Source organism: Sitophilus oryzae, unplaced genomic scaffold, assembly GCF_002938485.1.
Source record: "Sitophilus oryzae breed Bouriz unplaced genomic scaffold, Soryzae_2.0 scaffold_1498_pilon_pilon, whole genome shotgun sequence".
Classification (NCBI taxonomy): domain Eukaryota; kingdom Metazoa; phylum Arthropoda; class Insecta; order Coleoptera; family Curculionidae; genus Sitophilus; species Sitophilus oryzae.
The window spans coordinates 2733577-2759778 of record NW_022146167.1 but is presented as its reverse complement, the minus strand read 5'-3'; the positions used below and the strand labels follow the sequence as shown (position 1 = coordinate 2759778).

The 26202-nt window shown below is 32.5% G+C and overlaps 2 protein-coding genes across 2 annotated transcripts in view; both read right to left on the bottom strand.

Moving 5' to 3' along the window:
* The window catches only part of LOC115877755 (vacuolar protein sorting-associated protein 13D-like), a 55235-nt gene extending 39752 nt beyond the window's left edge, over positions 1-15483 (bottom strand). The window contains 18 exon segments of the mRNA XM_030894058.1: positions 211-382; positions 441-566; positions 1462-1689; positions 1746-1935; positions 5346-5526; positions 5590-5746; positions 6524-6669; positions 6729-6853; positions 7387-7563; positions 7662-7785; positions 10078-10295; positions 10368-10541; positions 12522-12770; positions 13935-14114; positions 14382-14572; positions 14632-14773; positions 14908-15004; positions 15243-15483. Coding sequence (XP_030749918.1) covers positions 211-382; positions 441-566; positions 1462-1689; positions 1746-1935; positions 5346-5526; positions 5590-5746; positions 6524-6669; positions 6729-6853; positions 7387-7563; positions 7662-7785; positions 10078-10295; positions 10368-10541; positions 12522-12770; positions 13935-14114; positions 14382-14572; positions 14632-14725 — 2732 coding nt within the window. The 5' untranslated portion in view covers positions 14726-14773; positions 14908-15004; positions 15243-15483.
* A 188-nt stretch (positions 15484-15671) lies between these two features.
* LOC115877786 (transient receptor potential cation channel subfamily V member 1) lies at positions 15672-24355 on the bottom strand. The gene is made up of 20 exons (XM_030894100.1): positions 24211-24355; positions 23792-24014; positions 23336-23431; positions 22751-22968; positions 22452-22551; positions 22198-22386; positions 21885-22068; positions 21638-21743; positions 21431-21582; positions 21154-21370; positions 20781-21008; positions 20546-20668; positions 18499-18611; positions 18248-18446; positions 18108-18177; positions 17917-18053; positions 17412-17685; positions 16222-16507; positions 15902-16030; positions 15672-15840 (listed from the first exon to the last, which is right to left on the bottom strand). Exons 1-20 carry the CDS (start codon positions 24283-24285, stop codon positions 15672-15674), a joined length of 3288 nt encoding a protein of 1095 aa, XP_030749960.1. The 5' UTR covers positions 24286-24355.
* Positions 24356-26202: the final 1847 nt, after the last annotated feature.

Genomic DNA, 26202 nt, shown 5'->3' with positions numbered 1-26202 from the left:
TACTTGTCATTTTCAATTATATTCTGAAATTACGAATTTTATTTGACATTTCAAAACGTCAAAAATCGAAGTAAAAAAAGATCGTGCCAACATTGTGCCGAGCATTTGTCAAATATTTTTATTATTAACGAATGCCAGCTTTTGTTGATTTTCCTAAAGCATACCAACTCATTGTATGTGTATCGTCGTCAAAAATATCAGTTTTCCTACCTGGACATCTCAAAATTCGTATCGTAACTGATACTATCTTCGTTTTCATCCTTTCCATTAGCTATATCTCCATTAAAACTTTCAGGGTTGTTAAAAGGACTGGGTAATCCATTGGAGACGATAAGATGGATTAAGTTCCTGGCAGAGTTAATTTTATTTTCGTTCAAATGAACTAAAAAAAATCGGTTAAAGACAACCTGTTGATTTAAAAATATTTAAGTTTTACTCACATACTAATTTTGGTAAGTTGGCATTAAGTGTCAAACTTGGATATAGCGGATCAACTGTATGAACTACTCTTCGTTCTATTTGTAAAGAAATGTTGAACCTATCTAACACGTGAAGAGTTGAAGAACCTAAAATTATATCATGTTAACCATGTTTTAAACAAACTTTTGACAAATATTTTATTAAAAATTCAAAAGTATTATCGTTCTAAGTTACCAAGTTTTTTGAAGTATGCAAAAGAATCACCTACTAAAATATGAGGCCCCAGTAAAGAATGTTTTTCTAGTCAATTTTTGTCCAAAATAGTTTTTAACAGGGTGCGTTTCTTGTAAAAGTATAAAGTCTGTCAAACGAGTCGGAAGATTTCGACAGATATCATTCGAAAAATTACTTACTTGTGAATTAAAATGGCAGATACAACTGTCACTGTCATGGATAATCTCGTTGGACAAACTATAAGAGAATTCCACACACACTCCCAATGTATCACTCTTAATTAAAATACAGCTTGTACAATTATAGTTCAATGTTACGTCATTATTATATATGTAATATGTGTTTTGACGGTAAGAGGAAACCGGGTGGACAACTCAAAAGGTACAAGGATATTTTCCACGAAAACTTAAAGGGGATAAAGCATGCAGATTCAGTGGGAAGAAGCAGCGCACACTAGAACGTAATGAAGAAGAATTGTAAACTCAATTAACAGCGACAACCAAACAGTAAAGAGGCAACAAAGTAAAGAGATTTTTGAATATCCGGAGTGAGGAAGAGAGATAACATCACGTATCGGGCTTTTCAGTCACAGAAAAGCTCATGAAAGAAAACGACTTGCGTAACCATCTTCTGATGCGTGTCAAATACTCGTCAGCGAGTAATGGCAGTAGTAGTAGTAGAAGGTTTGTATATTTACGTCACAAAACTGAATAAAGACCTTAGTATATAAAGAAGGGTTAGTAAAAGTCTAACCAAATAATCACAGTGCATTTAATTCATTTTTAAAACTTATAAACCTTGGCTTACCTTTATTTAAAGCATATCTCCAGTTCTCCTTGGCTTTCCCAATCAAAACTTGCATATCGTTCATTTCTAAGCTATAACAATCATACAATTTATTGTGCAAGTTGCTCTCGTTTAGTTTATGATCGAAAAAGTCTTCAATTTGCGATATTTGTTCCAACGTTAGTTCTTCAGAATCTGGACTGTTCTCCTCGCTGACAGGAGGTGTAGAACAAGGAGTCAAGAATGTTTCTAAAAATGTACAGAGGCTTTTAAAATGTTTGTAAAAAAGTTGTGTATGTTCTAACCATCATCTTCGCTTTCTTTTGCTATAAATTCGGGTTTTGATTGAGGTATAGTATTTGTAGTATTGTTCCTGAGTTGTAATCTACCAAAATCTATTACCGCCATTGCGGAATTTTGGTCGGTAAAGTCTTCTACAAAGATAATTTGTGGGGCGGAAATATTCAATTCCAAATCCCAAGTACTTCGCGCAACCTTAAATTTACAAGAGAAATAACGATTTGAAGAGTAGAACTATACAGGGTCGCTTTTATGTATGGAAACGGTCTATTATTAGGTAAAATATAGGATATACCGCAAAAAGTTAAATATAAAAGTTATAGGGTTTATAAATATCTATTAGCGGGTAATAAATTTAAGTATACAGGGTCGTTCATAAAGTCGTGGCACATCAAAATTTCATTTTTTTTAAAATGGAACCCCCTGTATATTATTGCATATTTCGGTTCTTCCTTCAATTCTAAGCAAAAATCGAAATACACACAATGTATCTCATACCAACCGTTTCCGAGTTATTGACTTTTGAAAATATCACTTAAACAATTTGATTTAATTAATTTCGATTTGTTCAGTTTCATTTAACGATGCCATTCTGCCGAAATTATGATACTTAATAATATATGACATTAGTTCTCAAGTTAGCATTTATAGATGTATAAAATGAGAGTATAGCAAGTCTGGAAATTACAAAATTTTCATTTAACATTTCAATTCTCCAATTTATGTACATTGTGTATAACGATTATTGTTTAAAATTGAAGAAAGAATTGAAATATGTAATAATATACAGGGGGTTTCATTTAAAAATAATAAAGTTTGATGTGACACAACTTTATGACCGACCCTGTATACTTAAATTTACTAGTAGCTAAGAGGAATTTAAAACCCCTTACAACAGTATCACAGTTTCGGCCGAATGGCATCATTAAATCAAGCCAAACACATCGAAATTAATTAAATCGAATTGTTTAAGTGATATTTTCAAAAGTCAATAACTCGGAAACGGTTGGTTTAAGGTACATTGTGTGTATTTCGATTTTTGCTTAGAATTGAAGGAAGAATTGAAATATGCAATAATATACAGGGGGCTCTATTTAAAAAAAAATAAAACTTTCATGTGCCACGACTTTATGAACGACCCTGTATACTTAAAAGTATTTATCACTAATAGATATTTAAAAATCATATAACTTTTGTATTTAACTTTTTGCAGCACCTCCTATATTTTACCTAATAAATCGACCGTTTCCATACATAAAAGCGACCCTGTATAAAGGATTTATGTTCCAGTACTAAAGGAGAGAAAATCGAGTTTGTATGGTTTGGGAACATAAGTTCGTCCTTTCATTTCAAACAATCCAAAGATAGACTTATGTGAGAAAATCATTTATATTACATATCTATCCTTCAATATTGGTACAAGAATTTAGACTGTAGCAGCAGAATATTTTTTATACCATCCACTTCATCTGTATCATCTTCATTTTAAAGGCACACTTCATCTGCGTGGTCTGTATTTTAACGCATGCGACAGAGATAAAACTATAAATGACCGGTTGACAGACAGAGAGACAACATAAAAAGCGGCACACAGTGTTGCCGGTTTCTAAATGTGTAGGAAAATGTGTGTAGAAAAATATAAACTATTTTAAACACTTCCGTGTATACTATTGAAAGGAAGATAATAGAGATGAGCAAAACTGCGATTTTCCAATCGCAGTTGAAACTGCGATTGTGATATATAAATCGCTGCGACTGTAACCTGCGATTGGGATTTTGATATTTTTAAATTGGTACGCTGTAATCTGGGAAGCTCAATCCCAAAATTTCTAATAAAAAACAGAATAAATAGCGGAATAATTTTTTTTTAATAAAAACTTACAAAGAAACTGTTGGGTGTTTCGATGCCATGTGCCTTTTAAAATTTGTAGTGCGTGTTTTTTATGATATTTTGCTGCACACATATTGCACTTAAAATTTTCATCAATTACCTACCAAAAAAATCCACAAATAACTTAGTTTCTTTTTTTAAACATTTTTGATTATAACAGACCAAATAAATTTAAAAGGGAAATAAAATACATAAAATGTTCAAAATATTCGAATGTGCTTTTAGACAGTAGGTATACTAACGAAAAATTTATTATAAAAAAGGTTGCCGCCAACCTTAATTCAGATAACTAGAAAAAAACTGTTTATTTTATCTTGTTTTCTTTTTAAAAACATTTTCTTTATATATGTAACTCAAAAGAAGCCGACGCCGACGGCTTTGATACGGCCCGTCCAGTGCAAGTGCAAACTTTCGAACTTTTAGATAAATAAAAGGACAATATCACATTTTATTATATTTAAAATTTCTCTAAAATGAAAAAAACTGATTGTAAAGGATGTATTTAAATTAACATAGCAGCCGATCCACAACTGTTAGTATATTCAGAAAATTATATTATATTATGGATTGTTATAAAAATGTTTATAATAATATAATATAGAACAAAATATAATAAATAAAAAGGGCTGTTTCTTTTCCGTGCTCTATATCTTCTAGTAAATAAAGGATAAAAATAGAGAATTTTTTATAATTTGAATCCAAAACTGTCCTTATGAATCATTTTACCTGAATCATTACCTGGGAGCAACTGTAACTATAATTAGTCATAACCGAAAACAAGAATTTTTTTAACCTTCTCAATCCATAATTATATTATAAATCTAAAACTATTATCAAAATTTAAAACTAATAAATTATATATATTATGCGGTATATAAACATATATAAGCCTATTTTCCAACGCTTCATAAAAATTACGGGGCCCTGATTGCGAATGTGATTTTGCGATCTAGTCTAGGCCGATGTGTTGGGAGCTGCGAACGAAAATCGCAATCGCCGCTCTTCGTTGGCGTGCCCACTCCCGATGCCGCGCCGGTGCCAACGAAATCGCAATCGCAATGCTGGGATGAGCTGCGATTTTCGTTCAGCTCCTCGTTCGCCTGTCCACTGCCGTGTTGAAGACGCCGCCGCCGCGGCCGGGGCGTACGAGAATCGCAATATTGCGATTTTCGTTCGCAGCTCATCGTTCGGCTTCTCAGTGCCGTGTCGATGCAATGCCGGTGCGAACGAAAATCGCAATGCTGTGATTTTCGTTCGCGTGCCCACTGCGATTGCAAATCGCAACTGGTGTAATATTGGTTGCCTAAAAATCGAAAATCGGCAGATATATGTTTCAATCGCAAGTCGCAGTTTGCTATGGAAAGGAATCACAGGTTGCGATTGCGAATTTACAATCGCTGCGATTAAATCGCAGTTTGCGATTTTCTGCTCATCTCTAGAAGATAATATATCTAAGCTAAATATAATCAATTACAGCTGTAGTAAAATTAAGTTCCAATCCTAGATGCAACATTTTTCATAAATGCCTATTTGTGCGGTTTGAAATTTTGATGCAAAATCCGGCAATACCGCATAGAAGAAATGTTTCAACCAAACTTTTATTTCTTTTTAATACATTTGATTTGTCATTAACCTGTCTACATCACTGTCTTACACGTTAAAATCCAGACGCAGTTTCGATGACCAGATCGGTATAATATAATGATATGCTTACAGCGCGACCTTCAAGTATTTGTTCCCAATTCTTAATAAATTCTTTCTTAGTTCTAGATTTCATAGCCTCTATTCTCGATTGCGTTATATCACGTTGATAAGGCAAACAAATAAAGTCCATCAACCATTTAACAGCGTTCGCTTGGTAAACTACATCTAAACATTTCGTTTTCACAGTTAACCTATAATATAACATATTAATAGTAAAAAAACTTATTTCCTTTGATTTCTAATCAGATCCCTACCTATAATCACAGCTAGATTTCAGAGGTTTCTTCTCATAGGACAAATAAAAGAGTTGCTGTTCCAACTCTTCTAATTTGCCTGAACTTAAAACTCTACTAGGAATATTCGCGGCTCTGTTGCGAGCCATAGCAGTCCTATCGTGACCTGGGGGCCCCACTGAAACACATCACAAAATATGTGCAGGGTGGTCGGAATTGTATTCCGGAAACTTCGGCAGCATATTCTGCAGATAAAAATAAGTAAAAAAGTTCGTTTAAATTTATGTCCTAAAATGCTTAGTTTCGGAGATACAGGGTGTAGAAGTTTCGTTTTTATTTCGATTTTTTCCAAATAATTTCTGAAGTAACATCAATATTTGGATGAAAATTGTTGTCTGGCAGTTTTTTGACATGAGAAATTTGATTTTGATGTCAATATGACTGCGATTTGTAGGGGGCGTCACATGTAGGTAACGCATTTAATTACTGGTAGCGATTTTTACCAAGAGACTTTTTTTGCGTGAAAAACGTCGTAAATGCACATTTTTTTGCTCAGTTGTTTTATACAAGTACGGATGAAAAGTTATTACTCTTCAAACCAGTTAAAAAAAATGTAGGTGGCGCCCTCTACAAGTAGCAGTCATATTGATGTCAAAATCAAATTTCTCATGTCAAAAAACTCCAAGACGACAATTTCCATCCAAATAATGACGTTATTTCAGAAATTATATGAAAAAAATCGGAACAAAAATGAAACTTCTACACCCTGTATCTACGAAACTAAGCATTTTAGGACATACATTTATAGGAACTTTTTTACTTATTTTTATCTGCAGGATATGCTGCCGAAATTTCCGGAATACAGTTCAGACCACCCTGTATAGTAATTAATTCTTGAAAAAGTATACAAACTAAATCTTCTTTGGTAATTTAAAAGTAAAATTCATATATTTACCTAAAACAGGAAACATAGTGTCTCTGGTTATTTTGTCTTTGAGATACAGAGCGTCCAAAGATAGTTCGACCGTATGAGCCGAAGTACGAGGTTTGCTCACGAACGTTAAAGACAAATTTTTGAATTCCAATTCCAGCATAGATGCTCTAAAAATTAAAATATATAAATTTCATATTTAGTCTGGGCTAAAAAAAGGAAAACTTGCGTTTCTTTCGAATCCTGATCTACAGTACACAACTTTAATGTTCCTGTTTTAAGACAAAACGTAAACTGCCCAAACACTGCATCCCGTTTAAGTACTGTGTTATTTTCTGCAGTATCGGCTAAAACCTGAAATAAATTCCCCAAATTTAACAAACAATTATTATTCAAACTAATAAGTGAGAAGAAATAAGCGAGAATTCCGCGAGAAGCATTTTAGGGCATGGCATATGTTCATAGAAACTTTTTTTAATATGTAGAATCGCCCATCGAAGTTAGATATACTATTTTTTTGACACCCTGTATATCTAGATACTATATTACAGTAATACCCTAGATCATAACATAAACGCCATAAAACGCCATACGATTAGCATTAAAAAATATGTCTCCAACATCATCACGACATGCCATTTTCCAACCTTAAACGCCATAAAACGCCATACGATTAGCATTAAAAAATATGTCTCCAATATCATCACGACATGCCATTTTCCAACCTTCTTTATTGCACTTACAAAACGTTCAGTAGGTTTCTCTTTCTCGAGGACCTTGCTTTGCGCATGACAAAGGCGCATGCGCATTAAGATTGCAATGTATTTTCAATATTTCAGTTTATAATAAGCCGCGTCTTATTATTATAATATATTTTTAAAACTTACTTGTAAAATTTCTCCTTCTAGCTGTTTAGCTTCGGCAGAAGACGTGGAAGTACTGTCATTAGATGCTGGGGAAGAGTACCAGCCCATCCACTGTGGAAACCAAGATTCCAGCATACTTTGTCCTCTGGAACTTTTATCTCTGTCGGCTTGTGGTAAAACAACCGTACTCATAGCCACCTAGTAATAATGGGCAATGTTTTATTTTATTATTAATAGTTTTATAATATTTTAATTTTATTTGACAGTAATTAATTAATTATTAAAAATATACACACCTCTCTTAATATTTTCAAATCTTCATACTCCCTGTCCAATTCAACATCATCTTTGATCTTTTTCTCGTCGGGAGTTAAAGCTACTGTTGGTGTCATCAATAACTTTTTGTAGATTTCAACATATCTACAAAAAAAAAATCTGTATAATAAATTCAGAAAAAAATCCTGTTAACAGTATTCTCCACTGAATAAAAGACTAATAAGAAAGGCAATCACTTAAGAATACAAGGACACATAATGCCTATATACAGGCTGAAGCAGAATTTGTGTTGTTAGAAGCCATTTTTTTTAAGGAACGGATGTATCACCAGCGACAATTTTAGCGATTTTTAATAGTTTGTTGAGTGTAGGGAACTTTGTATAAACTTTATTACAATGGTAATTTGTTCAGCTTTCAAATGTAAAAGCCCCAACTATAAGAAAGTCCCAGAAGTTACGTTTCATAGGTAAATAAACAGTCCATTCCACCTTTTTAGCGTTTTCTTATTAAATTTGATAATTATTTTTCTGATATTATATGTACTTTATATGTGCTTTACGTCGATACTAGTTCTGTACCTCCTGTTAACATTTTAATACGTTTTTTTTTGTAATTAATTAGTATGATACTACTTAAATAAGCATCATACACCATAAGCGTAGTCAAAACATTTATCAAAAATATAAATATCACATCAAGTAGCTGAGTTAAGAAAAATATGTGGCACGGCACTGTTTGGAGATATTGGTAACAATTTGGTCTATGGTGTTATTGGTCCTTGTATTCTTTAGTCATTGAAGGAAGGTATCTAATACCATTTTTATATTCACGCAGATAGAGGCGTCGTCATTTAAATACTTTTTTTGTCAGTTTTGTTTGATATATTTTAGTTTTGGAAGATTAGAATGTAAGAAGGTTTAGTGGCGTTTTGTGAGTTTATTTTAAGTTATCTCTTGTTTATTTTATAATTGGTAAAATTTTACAAGAAACGGGTTTTCGCACCAACCGCGGTACCGTCGATTCTCCATCTCCATACTATATTCTCCATCCGGCAACTACAGGAAAAAGTAAAAGAGCAGCAGTCTAAACTTTACGTTGCATTCATCGTTGGGCAATTATGAAAAAGTTCGGAGTACCCATAAAATTTCTTACAGTGTGTAAAAGCCTCCATAACAACAACAAATCAAGAGTGTCATATCATGGATCACTGAGCGATCCCTTCCTAACAAACACAGGCGTTAGGCAGGGATGTGTCTTAGCGCCTCTTCTATTCAATATATTCATGGCAGCGCTCTCCATTATAGTGGATATCAAACTGCAGGAGAGAGGTTTGGGCATTAGATACAGATACGACGGCGGTCTGTTAACATAAAAAGACTCAGGGCAAAAACACGTACAAAATTCATCACAGAACTTCAATACGCTGATGACTGTGCTCTAGTTGCAAATACGTTACAACAATTGCAAGAAATGTTGAACACATATATATGGGCATACGAGGCCTTGGGACTTAAGCTGAACATCGATAAAACTAAAATCATGTGCACTCCCCCGGAAGATCATAACAATGCTATAAAAATCGGAGATGAGCTGTTGGAATATGTGGCGGAATTCAATTACCTCGGCAGTTTGATTTCGGCAAAAGCCAATATCGACTCTGAAATTCAGCACAGGATTAGCAGCACCTCAAAAGCATTCTGGAAATTAAAAGACAGGGTTTTCTACAATCATAACTTGAGCACAAAAACGAAACTTGCAGTGTACCGAGCGATAATAATTCCCACCATGTTATATGGAAGCGAAACCTGGGTGCCGTACCGCCGACACATGAACGCATTAAACAAGTTGCAACAGAGACATCTTAAACAACTCTTAAGAATAAAATGGTTCCATCATGTCTCAAACGTATCGGTCCTTGAAAAAGCTAACTGCGAGAATATTGAAGTCATGATTACAAAGTCCCGCTTAAGATGGGCTGGTCATGTATGCAGAATGCAAGAAAACCGCATACCAAAATCTCTGGTTTACGGTGAGCTTGTAGACGGCAAGAGGAGGCCGGGTGGACAACTCAAAAGGTTCAAGGATATTTTCCACGAAAACTTAAAAGGAATTAACAAGCAGAATGAGTGGGAAGAGGCAGCTCACAATAGAACGGAATGGAGAACAATTGTAAAGTCAGTTAACAGCGACAACCAAAAAGTAAAGAGGCAACAAAGCAATGAGATTTTTGAATATCTGGAGTGCGGTAGACAGATAACATCACGTATCGGGCTTTTCAGTCACAGAAAAGCTCATGAAAGAAAACGCCTTGCGTGACCATCTTCTGATGCGTATCAAATACTCGTCAGCGAGAAATGGCGGTAACTGGTAACAAGAAATAAATACAAAATAAATAATAACGTAATTAAATGAAATAAAAGAATTAAAAACACTTACTTTACATTTTCTTTGGCCTTTTTAGAACAACTTTCCCACGTTGGTGTTGGCCTACAGATGGCCGGTTGGCCTCCAGGGTAAAAACAACTTATAGCATACAACCACCACGCCCTAGCATCTTCCTTAACTGACAAGCAAGGTTTATATCGTCGATACGCTCTTAATTTACCTATATTTTCTAAACCTTTTACACAAGTTACCATTTGATTGTATTGCCACTAAAAAATACAGTCGTATTAGTAACTATTCAAACAATAATACTGAAAATATCAGAATAAAAAGACACTTACATCTACAATGGTAAGAGGCACTTCTTCTAACAATAAGTCGCATATAATTCTTGGCTCTGTATTCGACCTTAAAGGTTCAGTACTTCTGTTTCTTTTCAAATGAGCTTGCGCACTGACTGATGGTAATATGAAATGTCTTAGTGTCTTTTTTGATTTCGCTGTATTCATTGATTCCTAAAGTATTATCTATATATTATATTATCTCAAGAAATACGAAAAAACTAGATTGTAAACAAATGCTGCCAAATAAAATATCACTATACAGGGTTGTTCACCACATACGACAAGGAGTATTGTAGCTAAACGATTAGATTTTTACAAATTGTAAGTTTTGGGTTCGTTGATGGACTATTAGAGCCACAATTTAAAAATATTTTTACAAGATACAGAGTGTCCCAAATAAATAAAAAATATCAAAGTTGTATTTTTTCAAATGGAACACCCTGTATATAATTATATTTTTAGTTTCTACGATTAAAATAAAGGTAAATTTGATTTGCACAGTTTATTGCACTTAAACCTTACCGTTTTTGAAATATTTTCAATTTTGTGATTGCAGAAAAAATTTTATGGCTTATTTTCTACAAGGGTATCAAAGTTTTTAATACTAAATATTTACTAAAGTCTATTTATTGATCAGTTATTGTGTTGCAATAATAAAAATAATACTACCTCATACAGAGTGTCTAAAAAATTATTTTAAATTATTTCTAGCTTTAAACGGCAATAACTTGCTTAATTTAAATGGAACGCCCTGTATATTTAGAGGAGAATCAGATGCACAATTTAATTGTCTATCAAATTGTATTATACCAGTTTTTACCTATCCCTTCAAGTTTTCGTAGAAAAAGCATTTCCTTATAATTTAGACTTCGTTTATCAATATACCCATGAAATATTGACATTTTAAATTGTTTTTAAAGCTACAAAATTAAAATTTGCACAGGCTAGTAATATTATCGTTTTTAGCAAAATAATAATATTACTAGCCCATTTGTATGCAAAAAGAAAACTATTTAAATCTTTTTGTAAAAGAGTATACCATTAATTAAATATACCACCATTATTTCCGCCCAAATACTACTTAATTACATACTTATGTTCGTTAATAAATTATTCTAAATAAATGTGGATTTGAATCGGAAATGAATATAATAATAAATTATGAAAATCAATGTCTCTGTTGTTATAAATAAGCATTTATCAAAAAATGAAATATCATTTTTAAGGTGTTACTTTTTACCACACTGTCTAGTACACATACAAAATTCAGTTTTTCAGTATTTGGAGCAATTATTATTAATCAACGCAAACAGTCAATTAATGTAGTTTAAATACTGGAATAATATTAATTGGTCCTCTTTAACAAATATTTAAACAGTTTTTTTTATTTTTTAATGAAATAAACAAACTATATCGCCAATATTAGTATCTGTACTCTAAAAATTTGGTACATCTTTAAAAATTATCTAAACTGTCAGTATTCCATGGGTCTATTGATAAATGAGTTTTAAATTACAAGAAAATTAATTTTCTACAGAAACTTGAAATAATGGTATAATACAATTTGATAGACAATAAAATTGCGCATCTGATTCTCATAAAATATACAGGGTGTTCCATTTAAATTAAACAAGTTATTGCCGCTTAAAGCTAGTAAGTATTTAAAATAAAATTTTAGACACTCTGTATAAGGTAGTATAATTTTTATTATTGCAAAACAATAAATGATCAATAAACAAACTTCGGTAAATATTTAGCATTAAAAACTTTGATACCCTTGGAGAAATGAAGCCTTAAAATTTTAACTGCAATTTACAAAATTGAAAATATTTCAAAAACGGTAAGGTTTAAATGTAATAAACCTGTATCAAATTTACCTTTATTTTAATCGTAGAAACTAAAAATGTAATGTAAGAATATACAGGGTGTTCCATTTAAAAAAATACAACTTTGATATTTTTATTTATTTGGGACACTATGTATCTTGTAAAATTATTTTTAAATTGTAGCTCTAATAGTCCTTCAACGAACCCAAAACTTACAATTTCAACAATTTGCAATAATCTAATCGTTTAGCTACAATACTCCGCGTCGTATGTGGTGAACAACCCTGTATATACAAAAAAATATATCATTTAAAAATACACTTACAGCAAGTTCAGCCACTGTTAAGTTAACATAGGTTTCTTCTTTACTAATGGTAGTCCAGTATATGGCAAAATTTTGTAATTCCAATAACTTAAAGGAATGGTCTCCCTTGACTGATGATACGAAGCCAGGTTGCCAATTCCCGTCGCAACTCTGGGCAGTGAGGGAATCAATGGTGATTCCAAATGCCAGGATTTTATCGGGATTGCTAAAGGAATCTTCGCAGCGTATGTGGACATCTTGAATTTTAAGCTGAAATAATATTAGTTCAATGTAAAAAAAGTATGTTTAGTTTATTATTGGCACTCTAAATTATTGGATTCTTATGTTCTATATGTTATTCTATATGTTCACTGCACATATAAAGTCTTTTTTAGAGCTCTGTATTTAACTACCACCAAATTAGTTCCAAGCACTAACTGAGGGAAAAATAAGTTAATAAACATAATAACACTGCTAAAATACCTGATTTTTGTATAAATTGATTAGATACAGTTTGACCAAAGAGTATGGTCACAGATTATACAGATTATAAACTTTGTTTTTTCTTATCCTGGCGTACCTTATCCTGGTTACGATATGCGCGAGTCAATTTTTAACACCCGCTAATAACGTTACCACCTGACGTAATTTGCGGATCAATTACACCAAGCGCTATTTCTAAATAACGTTTAAAAATTGCTTAAATGGGCATGTGCGGGTATTTGACAACTGGGGCCGGCCGGCGAGATCTTTTATTTTAAGTTATGTTTGAATTGTTTTGAATTATTACTTTAGTTTTATTAGGTAATTTGATATTTAAGTAGCTGGGATTAGTTTTAATTAAATAAATATGCCCCAAAATATGGATTCCACCTCTTCCAATATTAAAGAACCTATAAAGAGGCTTAGGTTTACAGCAGATGACGACTTAGCCCTTCTAAGAGAATTTGTTGCTTGTTGCCCTAAACCCACTGGCAGACGTTGAACAATAAAGCACTGGAAATAAGCACTTTAGCCCTTTAGTTTTAAAATACCTAGTAAACAAAACAATTTCAAAGTTTTAAATTCAAAGTTAGGTTAAGTTTAAATAGTGGACGAGACAAACGACCCGAACAGAATTCTTTCCTATCCAATAACTATAAATGAAGAGAGTTAATACCACCTCAAGTAAAGGAAATAACACCTGGCCTTATTAACGTCCATGCACGCTATTCGGTTTAGCGATATCTCTCTATTACGCTGTTTATTGTTATTTTATTCTGTTCTTTTATTATTGTTATTATGTAGCAAAAAAAAAATTTAATTTGACATTCTGCCGCGAGAGGCGCCACTATCCAGAAATTGGCGGGAAACAGATACTTACCGCTCTGTATCCCTCTGTTTGTTCTAAATACACTATTAAAACTACATAATCATAATTACATAATTTCTTACTTGTAAGTTTTCAATGATTTCAGACACAAATCCTGTCCCTGAGCTGTACCATGACGAATAACTGGATGCATAATAATTAGTACCCTGTAAATCTTTCTCCAGACGCCACTTGGCTTCTAAATCATCTAGAGCCGTTATTTTTAAATCGTGACGCAATGACTGTTCACTTTCATAATCCCACTAAAACACAAACATTTTTCCTATTATCTACAGGTAGTTATCAATCAAATAAATTCTCACACCATTTATGATAACATTTGATAAATTTCAATGTGTCTTAATATATAAAAATAAATAAATTAATTATTAGATATGCAGAATTAGCAGAAAAAATGTATTTTAATGACCCTTTATATTTTATTTAAAAAAAATCTCAAATAGGACACCTGATATGGATGTTTTTTGGGTCACTGTATTTATTAAGAGAGTATAAAAGTAGAAATATACCTCATCTAAGGGTAGAGGACTTGCAACAACATACAACTGCTCAAAAACTATCACCCAAGGCACTGATCTGATCTGCCTTACAGGAATCTGAAGTTTTACTTTTCCTATGAAACCTGCCCTTATCCTAATAGGCAAACCAAGGTGTCTCAAAGCATCAGTTTTTAAGGGAACATTCTCTAACTCTACTTTCCCTGAAAAAAAATAGTGTCAACACTTTTAACTGTAATAGTACATTAAATAAATACAATACCTGATAAGAGTGCAATACTCAGCTGATCTGTATTTAAATAGACATATTTCCCTAAATAGTTATTTAAGATCCATGCCGCTAGACCTTCAAGCATTTTCTATCTATTTATTTGAAACCAGCAAAAATTTATGACCATAATTACCTAAAATTAAGTATTACAATTTTAAAAACCTATTTCTAGAATAAAATTACTGTTTGATCACATTCTAAGAATGTATATTTTCATCATCACAGTCATGGGAATATCTTTTTTATAGTCATAACAGTAATAAATACCTTTTTATGAAATAGAATATTAATCAGGATTGCATGTTTTCCATATTCATGTCTTTATTACATGCTTATATAACAGCCTTGTTAAACCATTTAAAATCTATTAAATCAAATTGTGATGAATTGCAAATGATAAAAATATCATCAATTTAAAACAATTTGTTTACTCTATGTTTTAGGTGTTTAGTTAATTTACAAAATGCATGTTTCTATATTGTATTTGATGTAAATAGTTCTAATTTACATTTATAAGTATTAACAGTTCAATTAAATCTATAATTAGTTTTCTACGCACTAAAAAACGAGCAAATTAGAGTAATAGAGAAAGTGCAACATACCAAAATAAACAGTATTCACGTGAACTTTATCCTAAATTGTGATTCCAACACTTCCTTTACTTTTACAGTTATTGTTGAGCAATAGTCTTCAAATTATTGGGAAACAAACCTCAAAAATTCGTTTACAGGATTAGATCGAAATGGTTATTGTTTGGGAATAGTACAAGTTGAATAAGCATAAAAATAATTCCTAACCAAATATCTTTAAATTTAAAAAACTACTGGGAATTATCCTTTTTTTGAGATAGGTAAAGATTTTCTGACAGATGTCTCAAAAACGTAAACATTCATAACCTATATTAATTTGGTGTTTTTCTGGTTGCCTACTTACAACGATATATCTTATTTCCACACAGAAACAAACAGTTTTATTTTATGATTTTTATTGAGATTTAAAGTAACAATTTCATAAATAAATAAATATTCATATTAAATACTGTCTTCTTCTCTTTCCCATGCCAGAATTGTGTTCATATCTGTGATATTTTTGGTACTCCAAGGTTCAAGTGGGTCAGGGGAACTACATGGTTCTTCCTGTTCAGTTTTTACATTGCTGGCTGACTTGTACGGTCTTGTTTCCACAGTTGCCGGTTCAACCCTGTAATAAAAAGGAATATTTGATTCTTTTATGCTTTTCAGACAAGGTGATAAGATTTTACCTGTTATTTTTTGCAGTTTTTGATCGTTTTTTCTTCTTTTCTTTTTTACGGTTAATATTAGCGGATTCTGGGATTTCTCCTTCTCCGGAACCTTCAATTTTCAATGTAGTTTCTGAGATAGTTCCTAATCTGTAAATTATTACATGTCAAAAAAATATACAAGGAATCACCAAAGCCTTCAGACGCCTGTGAATTAAAATGGCAGACACAACTGCCACTGTCAGTCAACTGACAGACTATAGTTTGGACTAAACTTTTTATTCCTTTATCTATGGACTATACTAAATAATTTTTTACCCTATATATTATACCTATCTTACATTATTTGTTCATCTTCTCTCATAGCAGCATCGATATTAATAGGTCTGACATTTGAAGACGAATCGTTCTTCAATTGTTCCTTGACAGCTTTCATTCTTTCAGCAGCGTATTCCAGATTGCTGGATTCCAAATTTGAAGCGTTATCTGCTGTGGGTGATTCCAAAGAACTGGAACTACTGGATACGATCAGTTTGTACTTGTCCACGGGTGTTTTTTTCGAAGCTGAGTTTCTAAGATGCGCTGACTTTGCCCTCTTTATTCTGGATATTTTGCCAAGGACCACTTCTATAAAACAAAATTATACTATAAATAGGGTGGTTCACTGTCGATGATAGGTTAGAAGTTTGTGGAGAATCATTAGAATTCAGCTAAAATTACATATACTATCGTGTTTATTTTTTTGAGAAAACGCGCAATGTTTGTTAAATTGCAAGACAGCCACCTTGCGTCTACGTTCAAAAGCTATAATTATTTATATGATATTAATTATAAAAAGTTATAATTATTTATATGATATAATATAGACTAAGAAACGCTCTTTCAAACGAGTTCTAGTTTGTTGAATTCCGATCATCCAGTCCGGAGTTATATGTTATATTAACATTTAAATAAAAACAAATCTAACCTTCCCCCACCACTTTATTTTAGCAGATAAGGGAAAATGGTTATGACAAAAAAGATCCAAAATTTACTGAAGATTGTGAAGCTGTTATTTATAATACCCCTTATCTAGGTAAAATTTTGTAATATTCTCATTTTCTTATTTTCCATAGCAGTTGCGCCCTCTAGCGGCCGTTCTACAAACTTGAGAATAATTTCCAGCAATTTCTCATGAGCTCTTAGTTATAAATATTTTTTCCTCAGGCTCTACGGCTAATACTTTCCGAGAGCTATTCTTAGTGGAACACCCTGTACAACTCAAATTCCAACTTTAAACATGCTGAAGTCAAGATTTTACTTATTCAAGATCAAGTTTTTGTCAGTATTACAATTATTTTATTTATTTTTTCTCAAAGACTACTAGAGATAGATACAGGAAACTATAACAGAGAAATTATGAAAAATGAAAGTAGTTTTTATGGTGTTATTAAGTGTACTGTAGATTTTAGTCATTTAAATAAATCATCTAATGTTATAATGTCTTTAAATATAGGGAAAAAATAGGGCACATTTTCTAGTAAATATTTACCTCCAAAACCTTCGCAATCGCTTGTTTCTAACACCGAATATTTCTTTTTAACTTTCTCTTCAACTTTCTTGATGAAGTTTTCAGTTCCAGCAAAAATTCCAGCCAAATTTTTGACAGATGCAGTGGCCTTACTCTGCACTGGAATTTCTTCAGTAGTTTCCGGCATGTTAGCTGCTTGTATCGCTAGATTTTTCAAATTTTCCGGATTTTTTGGTGGTTGGTCTAGAGATTGTAAGACTAGATCGCGTAGAGGATCTTGCGGTACAACATTTGCCTTAAAAATAAGAAATAAATATATAAATGTTCCTTGTTGTTGATATGTTCCTTTTTTAGTTTTTTATTCAATGACATTATTAAAAAAGATAGTTCCATCATACATTCATATATTATGTTTAGAATCTATGTACGGATAATCATACATTAGTCAGTTATGCTAAACCAAAACTGGGAGAACTGGGGTAACTGGGAATAAAAAATGGGAGAATTTAATTCTGATCATACTTACGGAAGCTGATATAACCATAGTAAGGTTAGCATTGCCTTGGTTAATAATATTGAAATTATTTACTGTAGTATTTAGTCTTGTATCTTTTATATCCTGAGACGCAGCAAGTTGGTTAAAAGCGCTCAACATGGACACATCTAAAACAAATCAAAATAAACCCCCAAAAAAATAATAAATTTACTTAAAATTACCTGTATTATTCGCACATAGAACTTTATTTATTTGATTGTTTAACTGTACATTACTATTGCTTGGTGTAACCTTTAAAAAATTAATAATACATTTATACTGATTATAAAAATACTTAATGTCTTGTTTTAAGTATATCTACCTGTTTAATTTGATTATTATCCAGTGCACTGTAATTAACAGTAGGATTTTGAACATTATTTTTGGTCAAATTTTTTCCTTGTGTCTTAGAATCAGTGTCATTGCTGAACGACATCACATCTAAAGCTGCTGTAAGGGCACCTCCGAAGCCATTACCCAAATCTGTACCTTGAGGTTTGCTTAAAGGATCTTTTTTAGCCCTAGCAGAAAAAAATATTCAGAAAATAGTTTAAAAATATATATTATATTTACCCCTTGATCTTGATAGGGGTTGTTATAGACTCTCTACCCCACATCAGGCATCTCATCTCCTCTCCAGTCATACCTTTTTTCTTTAAAGCGTTTATAGTCACTTTTCCTACCCTCTAAAATTAAGTTGGTTAATTTTTTTCTTTACTCCTGATACTCATAAAATTACTACCTATACTATAGAGTGTCAAATAAAGTCAGCATCATACTGCCACCCTAAGAGAATAAATAAAAAAAATCTCAAATGATGTGGACTTTAGCTGTGACACTGTATACAGACCGGACCACTGTAGTAGTAACATAGGCAGAACTCGGTCGAATTAGCGTATACCCGTCCACCGGATAAAAAGCAGGCGAAAAAATGCTATAAAATAAAAATAGGTAGATATGTGATAACAATGTTTCAGAATTTGTATTTATTCGTGTTTTAATAGCCAAAACGAATACATAGATTCTCACGACAGCTCTCGTGTAAAATTTATTTTTTAAGCAAAATAATGGATGTTTACGAAGTTCGTGAGAAAATTCAAATTGTAAAATGGTATTTCCAAAATAGGTTTTATCGAGATATACAAACAATTTTTCCACAAACTTTTGTAAACAGGCCAATTCCATCTTTACCTACTATATCAAGAGTTATTAATAATTATGAAACACATGGGTGCGTGTCCCCACAAAAACACAAAAAGCCTGATGTGTTGATTAATGAAGAACAGGAGTTAAAGCAAGTGTTCATTTGTGCTACTGCGGATCAAAATCCCACGTTTTCAAGTAATCAAATTGCTGAGGTAACAGATTCTTCACCTAGCACGGTTAAAAGAGTCCTTAAAAAGAATGGATACCGATCGTATAAAGCGCGCAAAACTCAAGAAATTTTCCATGAAGACCAATTTCGGCGTATGGCGTTTTGTGAATCTGTAATGGAAAAAGCCAATTTAGATGAAAATTTTATTCGGTGTATAGTTTTCACCGACGAATCAAGTTTTCCTTTATTGAGTCGTCATAACTCTACACAAAAGTACGATATTGGTCTCGGGAAAATTTGTATCGGTGGTTTTGTAGGGGAGCATACGATTGGTCCATTTTTTATAGAGGGTAATTTAACTGTTGCAAAGTATTGACTTGTTACAGCAGCAGATTGTCCCTAGAATTCGTGAGTTATTGGGAGAAAGATTCCACAATGTCTAGTTTCAACAAGATGGTTGCCCTGCTCACACCGTATTGTTCAAGAATATTTGAACAATACTTTTCCCAACCGTTTAATTAGTGCACATGGAACTATTTTGTGGCCCGCTAGATCACCAGATCTTTCTCTCAATGGTTTCTTTTTGTGGGGTTATGTAAAATCCAAAATGTATGGTCATAATAGGGCTAATAAACTGGATGCGCTTCAAGTAAAAATACGATAGGCTTTCTAAACTATTAGCCCCAATATGGTAGCCAATGCCAGACGGGGATTTTACGACCGCCTAGGCTTCTGTCTAGCAGAAGAAGGTGGTCTTTTTGAACACTTGTTATCACTTTTTTTTATTTAGAGTAATATTTTAGTTTTTTTTTTTAATTTTTTTGATGTATTTTTTAATTTTGGAAATGAGTTTTGGGTTTAGAGAATTTATTTATTTTAAGTTTTGGCTTGTAAACACACTCAAATAATAAATATTTAAGTATTTTTATTTTAAATGTTACACAAATGTTAAGTGAAGGTAAACATTTAAAATGAAAATAATAAATACCCGGCACTCCTCGCGTCGTATTCCTAGTCTGTCACGACAGACCCGTCCAAGCACAACTGCAACTGCTTACTGCCTGACCAGTGACCAGCCGACTAGATACGAGGCGCTTCTGCGCTTCAGCCGGCAGTGAATCTCGAGTACGAACGTAAACGGGTAAACGTAAATTCGTCCGGCAACCTGCTATGTTACTAGTAGCCTGGTCTTCTCTATATAGTTTTGAATTATACTTTAATGTTTTCTAATTCTTAAGATGAGTATTTTTTGTGGTTATTTCTGTAATAAATCTGCAATAGATCAAACATATATTTAAGCTGTACCTTCCAGTTGGCTACAGCTCCTTTTCTTTGTTTAGCTCTGGTTTTGTTCTTTGATTTTATCACCATCACACCTCTCTGCTCTGTAGCAGGATCCTCTGCAGGACCCAAAGAGATGCTGTATTCCTATGTATTTAAACAAAATTTTATATTTGAATAACCGTTTTTTAAACCCAGATCAGTGTGACAATTTATTTAAAATAATACACATGATATTCTTTAAAAAATCCTTGTTTACCTGCAAGTAGTTATGAGCTTCCTTTTGAGGTATGGCCCGCTCGAGTGAAATAACGATTTTGGCCCACTGTTTCATCCATTCTTTTTCACTTTGCTCAGTGACATGGGCGTAAGTGTTGCCCATCATAGCGATTAACATATTCAAAAGAAGTATCGGCACAAAAACCATAAAAAGTCCAAAAACCGATTTTGCTACACCAGGATATGTCGTCATAGCTAATTCTGAATACTGTAAGAGAGAAAAAGAAATTCAGAAAATATAAATTATTTTTAAAGGTTACCAAAAGTTCTATATTGTATTTATTCATAAAATAGAAATATTGTATTTATTCATAAAACAGAAATATTAAAAAAAATGTTTAAAAGTTACTCACGTCATAGTTGCCCAATGTTATTTGAAACAAAGCCATCCAAGTTGAACTATAGCTATGATATAATGTCCCATTTACACTGGGATTGCCCTTATACAGGAAAAAGAATGATTGTGAAAACCCAAACAAAACTATGGAATAAATGATACCAAACGTAATCATATCACCAGTGATCATACTGTAAATCATCGTTACAAAAGGTCCTGTCAAACGCACAGCTCTGAAATAGTTAACCCAACACATTATTTAAAAAAAAAACAGTGTTTTGGTAGTGTTTTACCCAGCAAAGAACATCAAAAGAAACCAAGATCCGGGAACAGCAAAAATCAAAATAGTTTCTTCGGTATCGCGATCTCCTGAAAGTCTGTAAGGTATACAAGCCAAGATCATCAAATTTGATAGTAGAAATATCAATTTTGGTGCAGAATTGACCTAAAAAACATTTGGTTTATTAATTTTTTAATTGTTTAATTTAACCGGTTATTACTTGTTGTTTTAAAAATGACCAGAAACCTTGATTTCGTATTTCGTCCCCTTGTTGAAAGATCAGATAACTCAGAACATTTAATAATGTTCCTATTTCAGCTGCAATCCTTTAAAACATAATATAATAATTAGTTATATTACATATGTATAGTTCATGTCAAAAGGAAAAAAGTCAAACTTATTAGTCTTTAGCTGACTATTTGTAATTTTGCGACCACACTAAATAAAAATAATAACAAAATAGTTACCTCACTACAACAGTGGGATCTTCTGACCATTCCATCAAGTTTTCGTCGGGATCATCCGGTCTCATGTAGACAGCAAGTGACATAACTGCCAAATGAACTATCAGAATTATCAAACGCTTAAGAAACTGATTTCTAGCAAAGGCTTTCCATTTTTCTTCTAACAGTCTTTGTATTATCCCCCCATCTGAGACAAATAAAACAATACATGTCTAGCGAAAATGAAATGAAAAAATGAGGCATGAATGTCATCTGCCGAATTTTCTCGCGATATAGACTATACTTAGTTAAATTATTATTATTAAATAATATTTACCTAACATATCTAAATGTTCTTCTTTAGTTCCGTTAAGTATAATAAAAAGAGCAGAATTCCAGTTGGTCCTTCCATCGGGTAGCAGTGTGTCCAAAGCGTTTAAAGTATAAGCAGAACAGGTAATGTTACTGTACCTCCAGAATTCTTTGCAGGAGAGCTCTAACATTTCTCTAAATACTTCTGCTCTTCCTGATTAAAGGTATATACAAAATTAGGTTTATTTTTGAAAAAATATTACAAATTTCATTGCTTACCTAGCTTGCAGGCTAATGTAAGAGGTGTTAGTCCAGCTTTGTTGATTATACCGTTGCTAGCGGGTAGTTTTGGATGTCTTAAAGCATATCCAAACATATCCTAAAACAGAGAAGATTTTGTTTTAAATAAAAAAAGCCTGCAGCTCTGACAGACGACATCCAAACATACCAGTAAAAAAAACAATCTACTTTTGAATTAAGGTCACACACACAATATCTGTCACTCTCATACATTCTCTGGCTGGACAGACTATAGTTTGCAGCGAGATAGTCAGAGTTTAAAGAGAAAATACATTTACCAATTTGTCGCAGACGACTACCATGTGTAAGATCATGTTCCCAAAGCTATCTTGAAGATCAGGATGGGCTTCGTTGTCCAGCAATAGATTGTAGACGCTTTCGTTTGCGCAACACGCTGCCCACGCCAGCGGGTATTCCCCTAAGTAGGCCAGACCCTCGTAGTCTGTGTGTTTGGCAGGTCGCGTTTTTTGCTGATCTCTGGGTAGGAAAAAGCTACCTGAAACCAAATATTTTCAGGGCTGGTAGATCTCGACAAAAGAAACACATTTTCTTTTGGCGTTTTTCAAATAAATTCAAAATATCCGAGTTATTGTACATTGGAAATTAAAAAAATATATATTTTTTGTTTAAATTTTGGAAACCACTGGATTTTTTCTTGGTTCTTTCTCTTGTAATTTTCATCTACTATGTTGTTATATTATCAAGATATTATGTTTTTTTAACTAAGAATTTAAAAAGTTTCCAACTTATTTAAAAAAATATTTTGTAAATGACTCTGCATTATTACTAATTATTCAATGACTTTCCGAACACAGTTTTTTTACATATTAAGAAAAAAAATGGGAAGATACTTATATTGTTACCTATTGCTCTTTGGTTAACATTTGCACCAGCTTCCACTAGATCTTGGACTAGTTCGTTGTTATTGTAAGCAATGGCCAGATGCAATGCTCCAGCACCTTAAAAATATAACATGACCAATTAATGTTAATATACAGAGTGTCCCATATAAAAATGCTCACTATAGGAATATCCTAAACCATAATCTCTAATTTAGTATCTCTAAGTTAATTATAACTTTTCTCTTATTTAATCACCTTCGTACTTCTTCTGATTTATGAGATCCCTATAGTGTGCATTCTATAGTACACCTCGTATACAGGGTGATTGAAAGCTATACATATTTTATCCGTTAATTTATAATAAGTACAAAAGATACAAACAATGAGTATATTCTGTAAAAAAATTAAATTAAAACTTTAAAACAGGAAATGATAACGGATCATTTATCACACACGTGTGACTCTGCACGTAAATACCTAAATATTCTTCCCCTTCCACAACATCCAACGCAAGTTTTGGAAAACATTTTATCAAAGTTCTGGCAAGTTTTGTGTGAATTTTAGTATCGCAAATAATCAAAACATGAAGTAGAGTCTCCCCCAAAGATCCTCTGTATTGCATCTGCCAGCATGCCTCGTGATCTGACCATTTTCCCAAAGGATCGTAACGGCTCAATGATGCTTCAATAGGTAAAATGACCTAAAAATAATTTATAGTAAACCTTAATCCCAACCAGGTCGTACGGTAAGTCGTTGCGTGTGGACCACTCTTTAGATTATGACAAAATAATAGTAAATGGTTGTGGTAAAAATAGTTTTGATGAATATTTCATTTTATTTATAATTTATTCTCTTAAAAAATTGCATTATTTCCTGATGGAAATAAGTTTGCAAACCTGATCCAAGTCCCTAAATTTCCATCTTAAATATTCCGATCTGTTGATAATCTGTCCTTTACCCTCCTGGTACATGAGCTGACCAAATTGCTCTCTGATCAGCTTCTCACATTCTGATTGGCCACCAGTGTTATAAGCATCAATCAATTCACCACCTTATGAAAGAAAAAACTCACTATAAAATTTTGATAAAACTTATAAATATATAATCTGTGATAGAGATTTATATGAACAAAGCAACTAGTTTCGAGGTCCTGTAATTACTTCATCATCATGCTAATAAGTATTATATGAAATATAGGATGTCTTATTGTTTAATTGAAATTTTAAACTCATCCGAAGAAATAATGGCATATTTGGCCCTTATTGTCAATTAATTTTTACAGAAAATTTGTATGTTTTATAATAGGTCCTGTATTTGAATGTATGAACGAAGACAATACTGAGCAAACACACATTAAAAGTGTGTCATAGCTGTTAAAAAAGTCGGTGAATCTGAGGACTGTATAGATGTGTTTTATTTTTAAAAAATCTCTATCAGAAATATAATCAAATATTATTATAAAATACCTTTTTTATAATTGGCTAAACGATATAGCAAACATTGATCTTGATTGGAACTTTGACTGATTACTCTATCCAAAATTGATCCACCAGAATAATGCTTTCTTTTGCGCTTGCAAGGCTTACAACTGCATATCCCCATTATTTTTGGTTTGTTAAAGAATTTTTTCGTCAAGAAATAACGATATTCCAAGTCAATTTTTCCAGGACATTTTCTTTAATATGTTTGATCATTTATTTCTTCATTATTATGCAGTGAAATATACCACTGCTTGCCCAAATTCACAATACAAATCAATAAGTAAGGGGTCAGGGTAAAGAAATTTTGTGTCAAGGGTAGCAAAACGGGTACTGGTACAGCATGGTACGAGTCGGTAAAAGCTTAAAAAGCATGATTCTTCTATAAAAGTGTATAACAAAAAATATTCCAAATAAATTCTTGTTAACAATTATTTTTGTTGATATTAAATTATACCATACGATTGAAAAAAACGGTATCGGAGATGGGTTGGAAATGATGAAGATCGTTTGTTGTCATTTTGTATATACACTTTTATGGGGGGAATGCCGGGAATGTCATCGATGCTCATTTCCAAGCCAACTGGATGCCGTTTTTTCAGTCTTACGGTATTATTCCCTATATTTTTTCCTGTATATAGTTATCCAATAGAGCAATACGTAATAATAATATTTCATCAAAAGTAATAAAAATTGGTATTTGTCAGTTAAAAATATTTGTTTATATGAGTATAAACAATAAAAACAGCTTGATTTGGATCAATTATGTAATAAAAAATATCTAAATTATACCGTATGATCGAATAAAAACGGCGTCAGCGATGGCTATGAAATGAAGATCGCTGTCATTTTATATGTAAATTTATATAGGAAATGCCATCGATCGTCATTTCCAAGCCAACTGGACGCCGTTTTTATTCGATCATACGGTATAAAATGCTAATGTTTATCTGTGTCGTCTCTACTGAAGTAACGACTTGCTGTAGAAAGTTGCTTTTTTTACTAAAAGATAGCTAATTGGGTCTTCTAAAAACTGTCGTCGCCGGATTTTTTGTTTTTCATTCAATTTAAAAAAAATAAATAAAAAGTATTTTTTCCTGATGTCGTGGCGGATGCGCCAGGCTTCAACTAGTAAATTATATTTTTGTTACTTTTCCAAATGCTAGTAAAATCACAGATAACATATATGTTATCTGTGCTAATTAAATGTGCCATACGATCGAAATAAAAACGGCGTCAGAGTAGGCTTGGAAACAAAGAGCGTTGTCATTTTATAATTCCATGCCAACTTAACGATGTTTTTTTTCGATCATACGGTATTTTCTAAAAAGTAGGAGGATAAGGGGGAAAATTAACGTTAGAAGAACAACCGTATGATTGAACAAAAAAAGCGGCCGCAAGTGGGCTTGG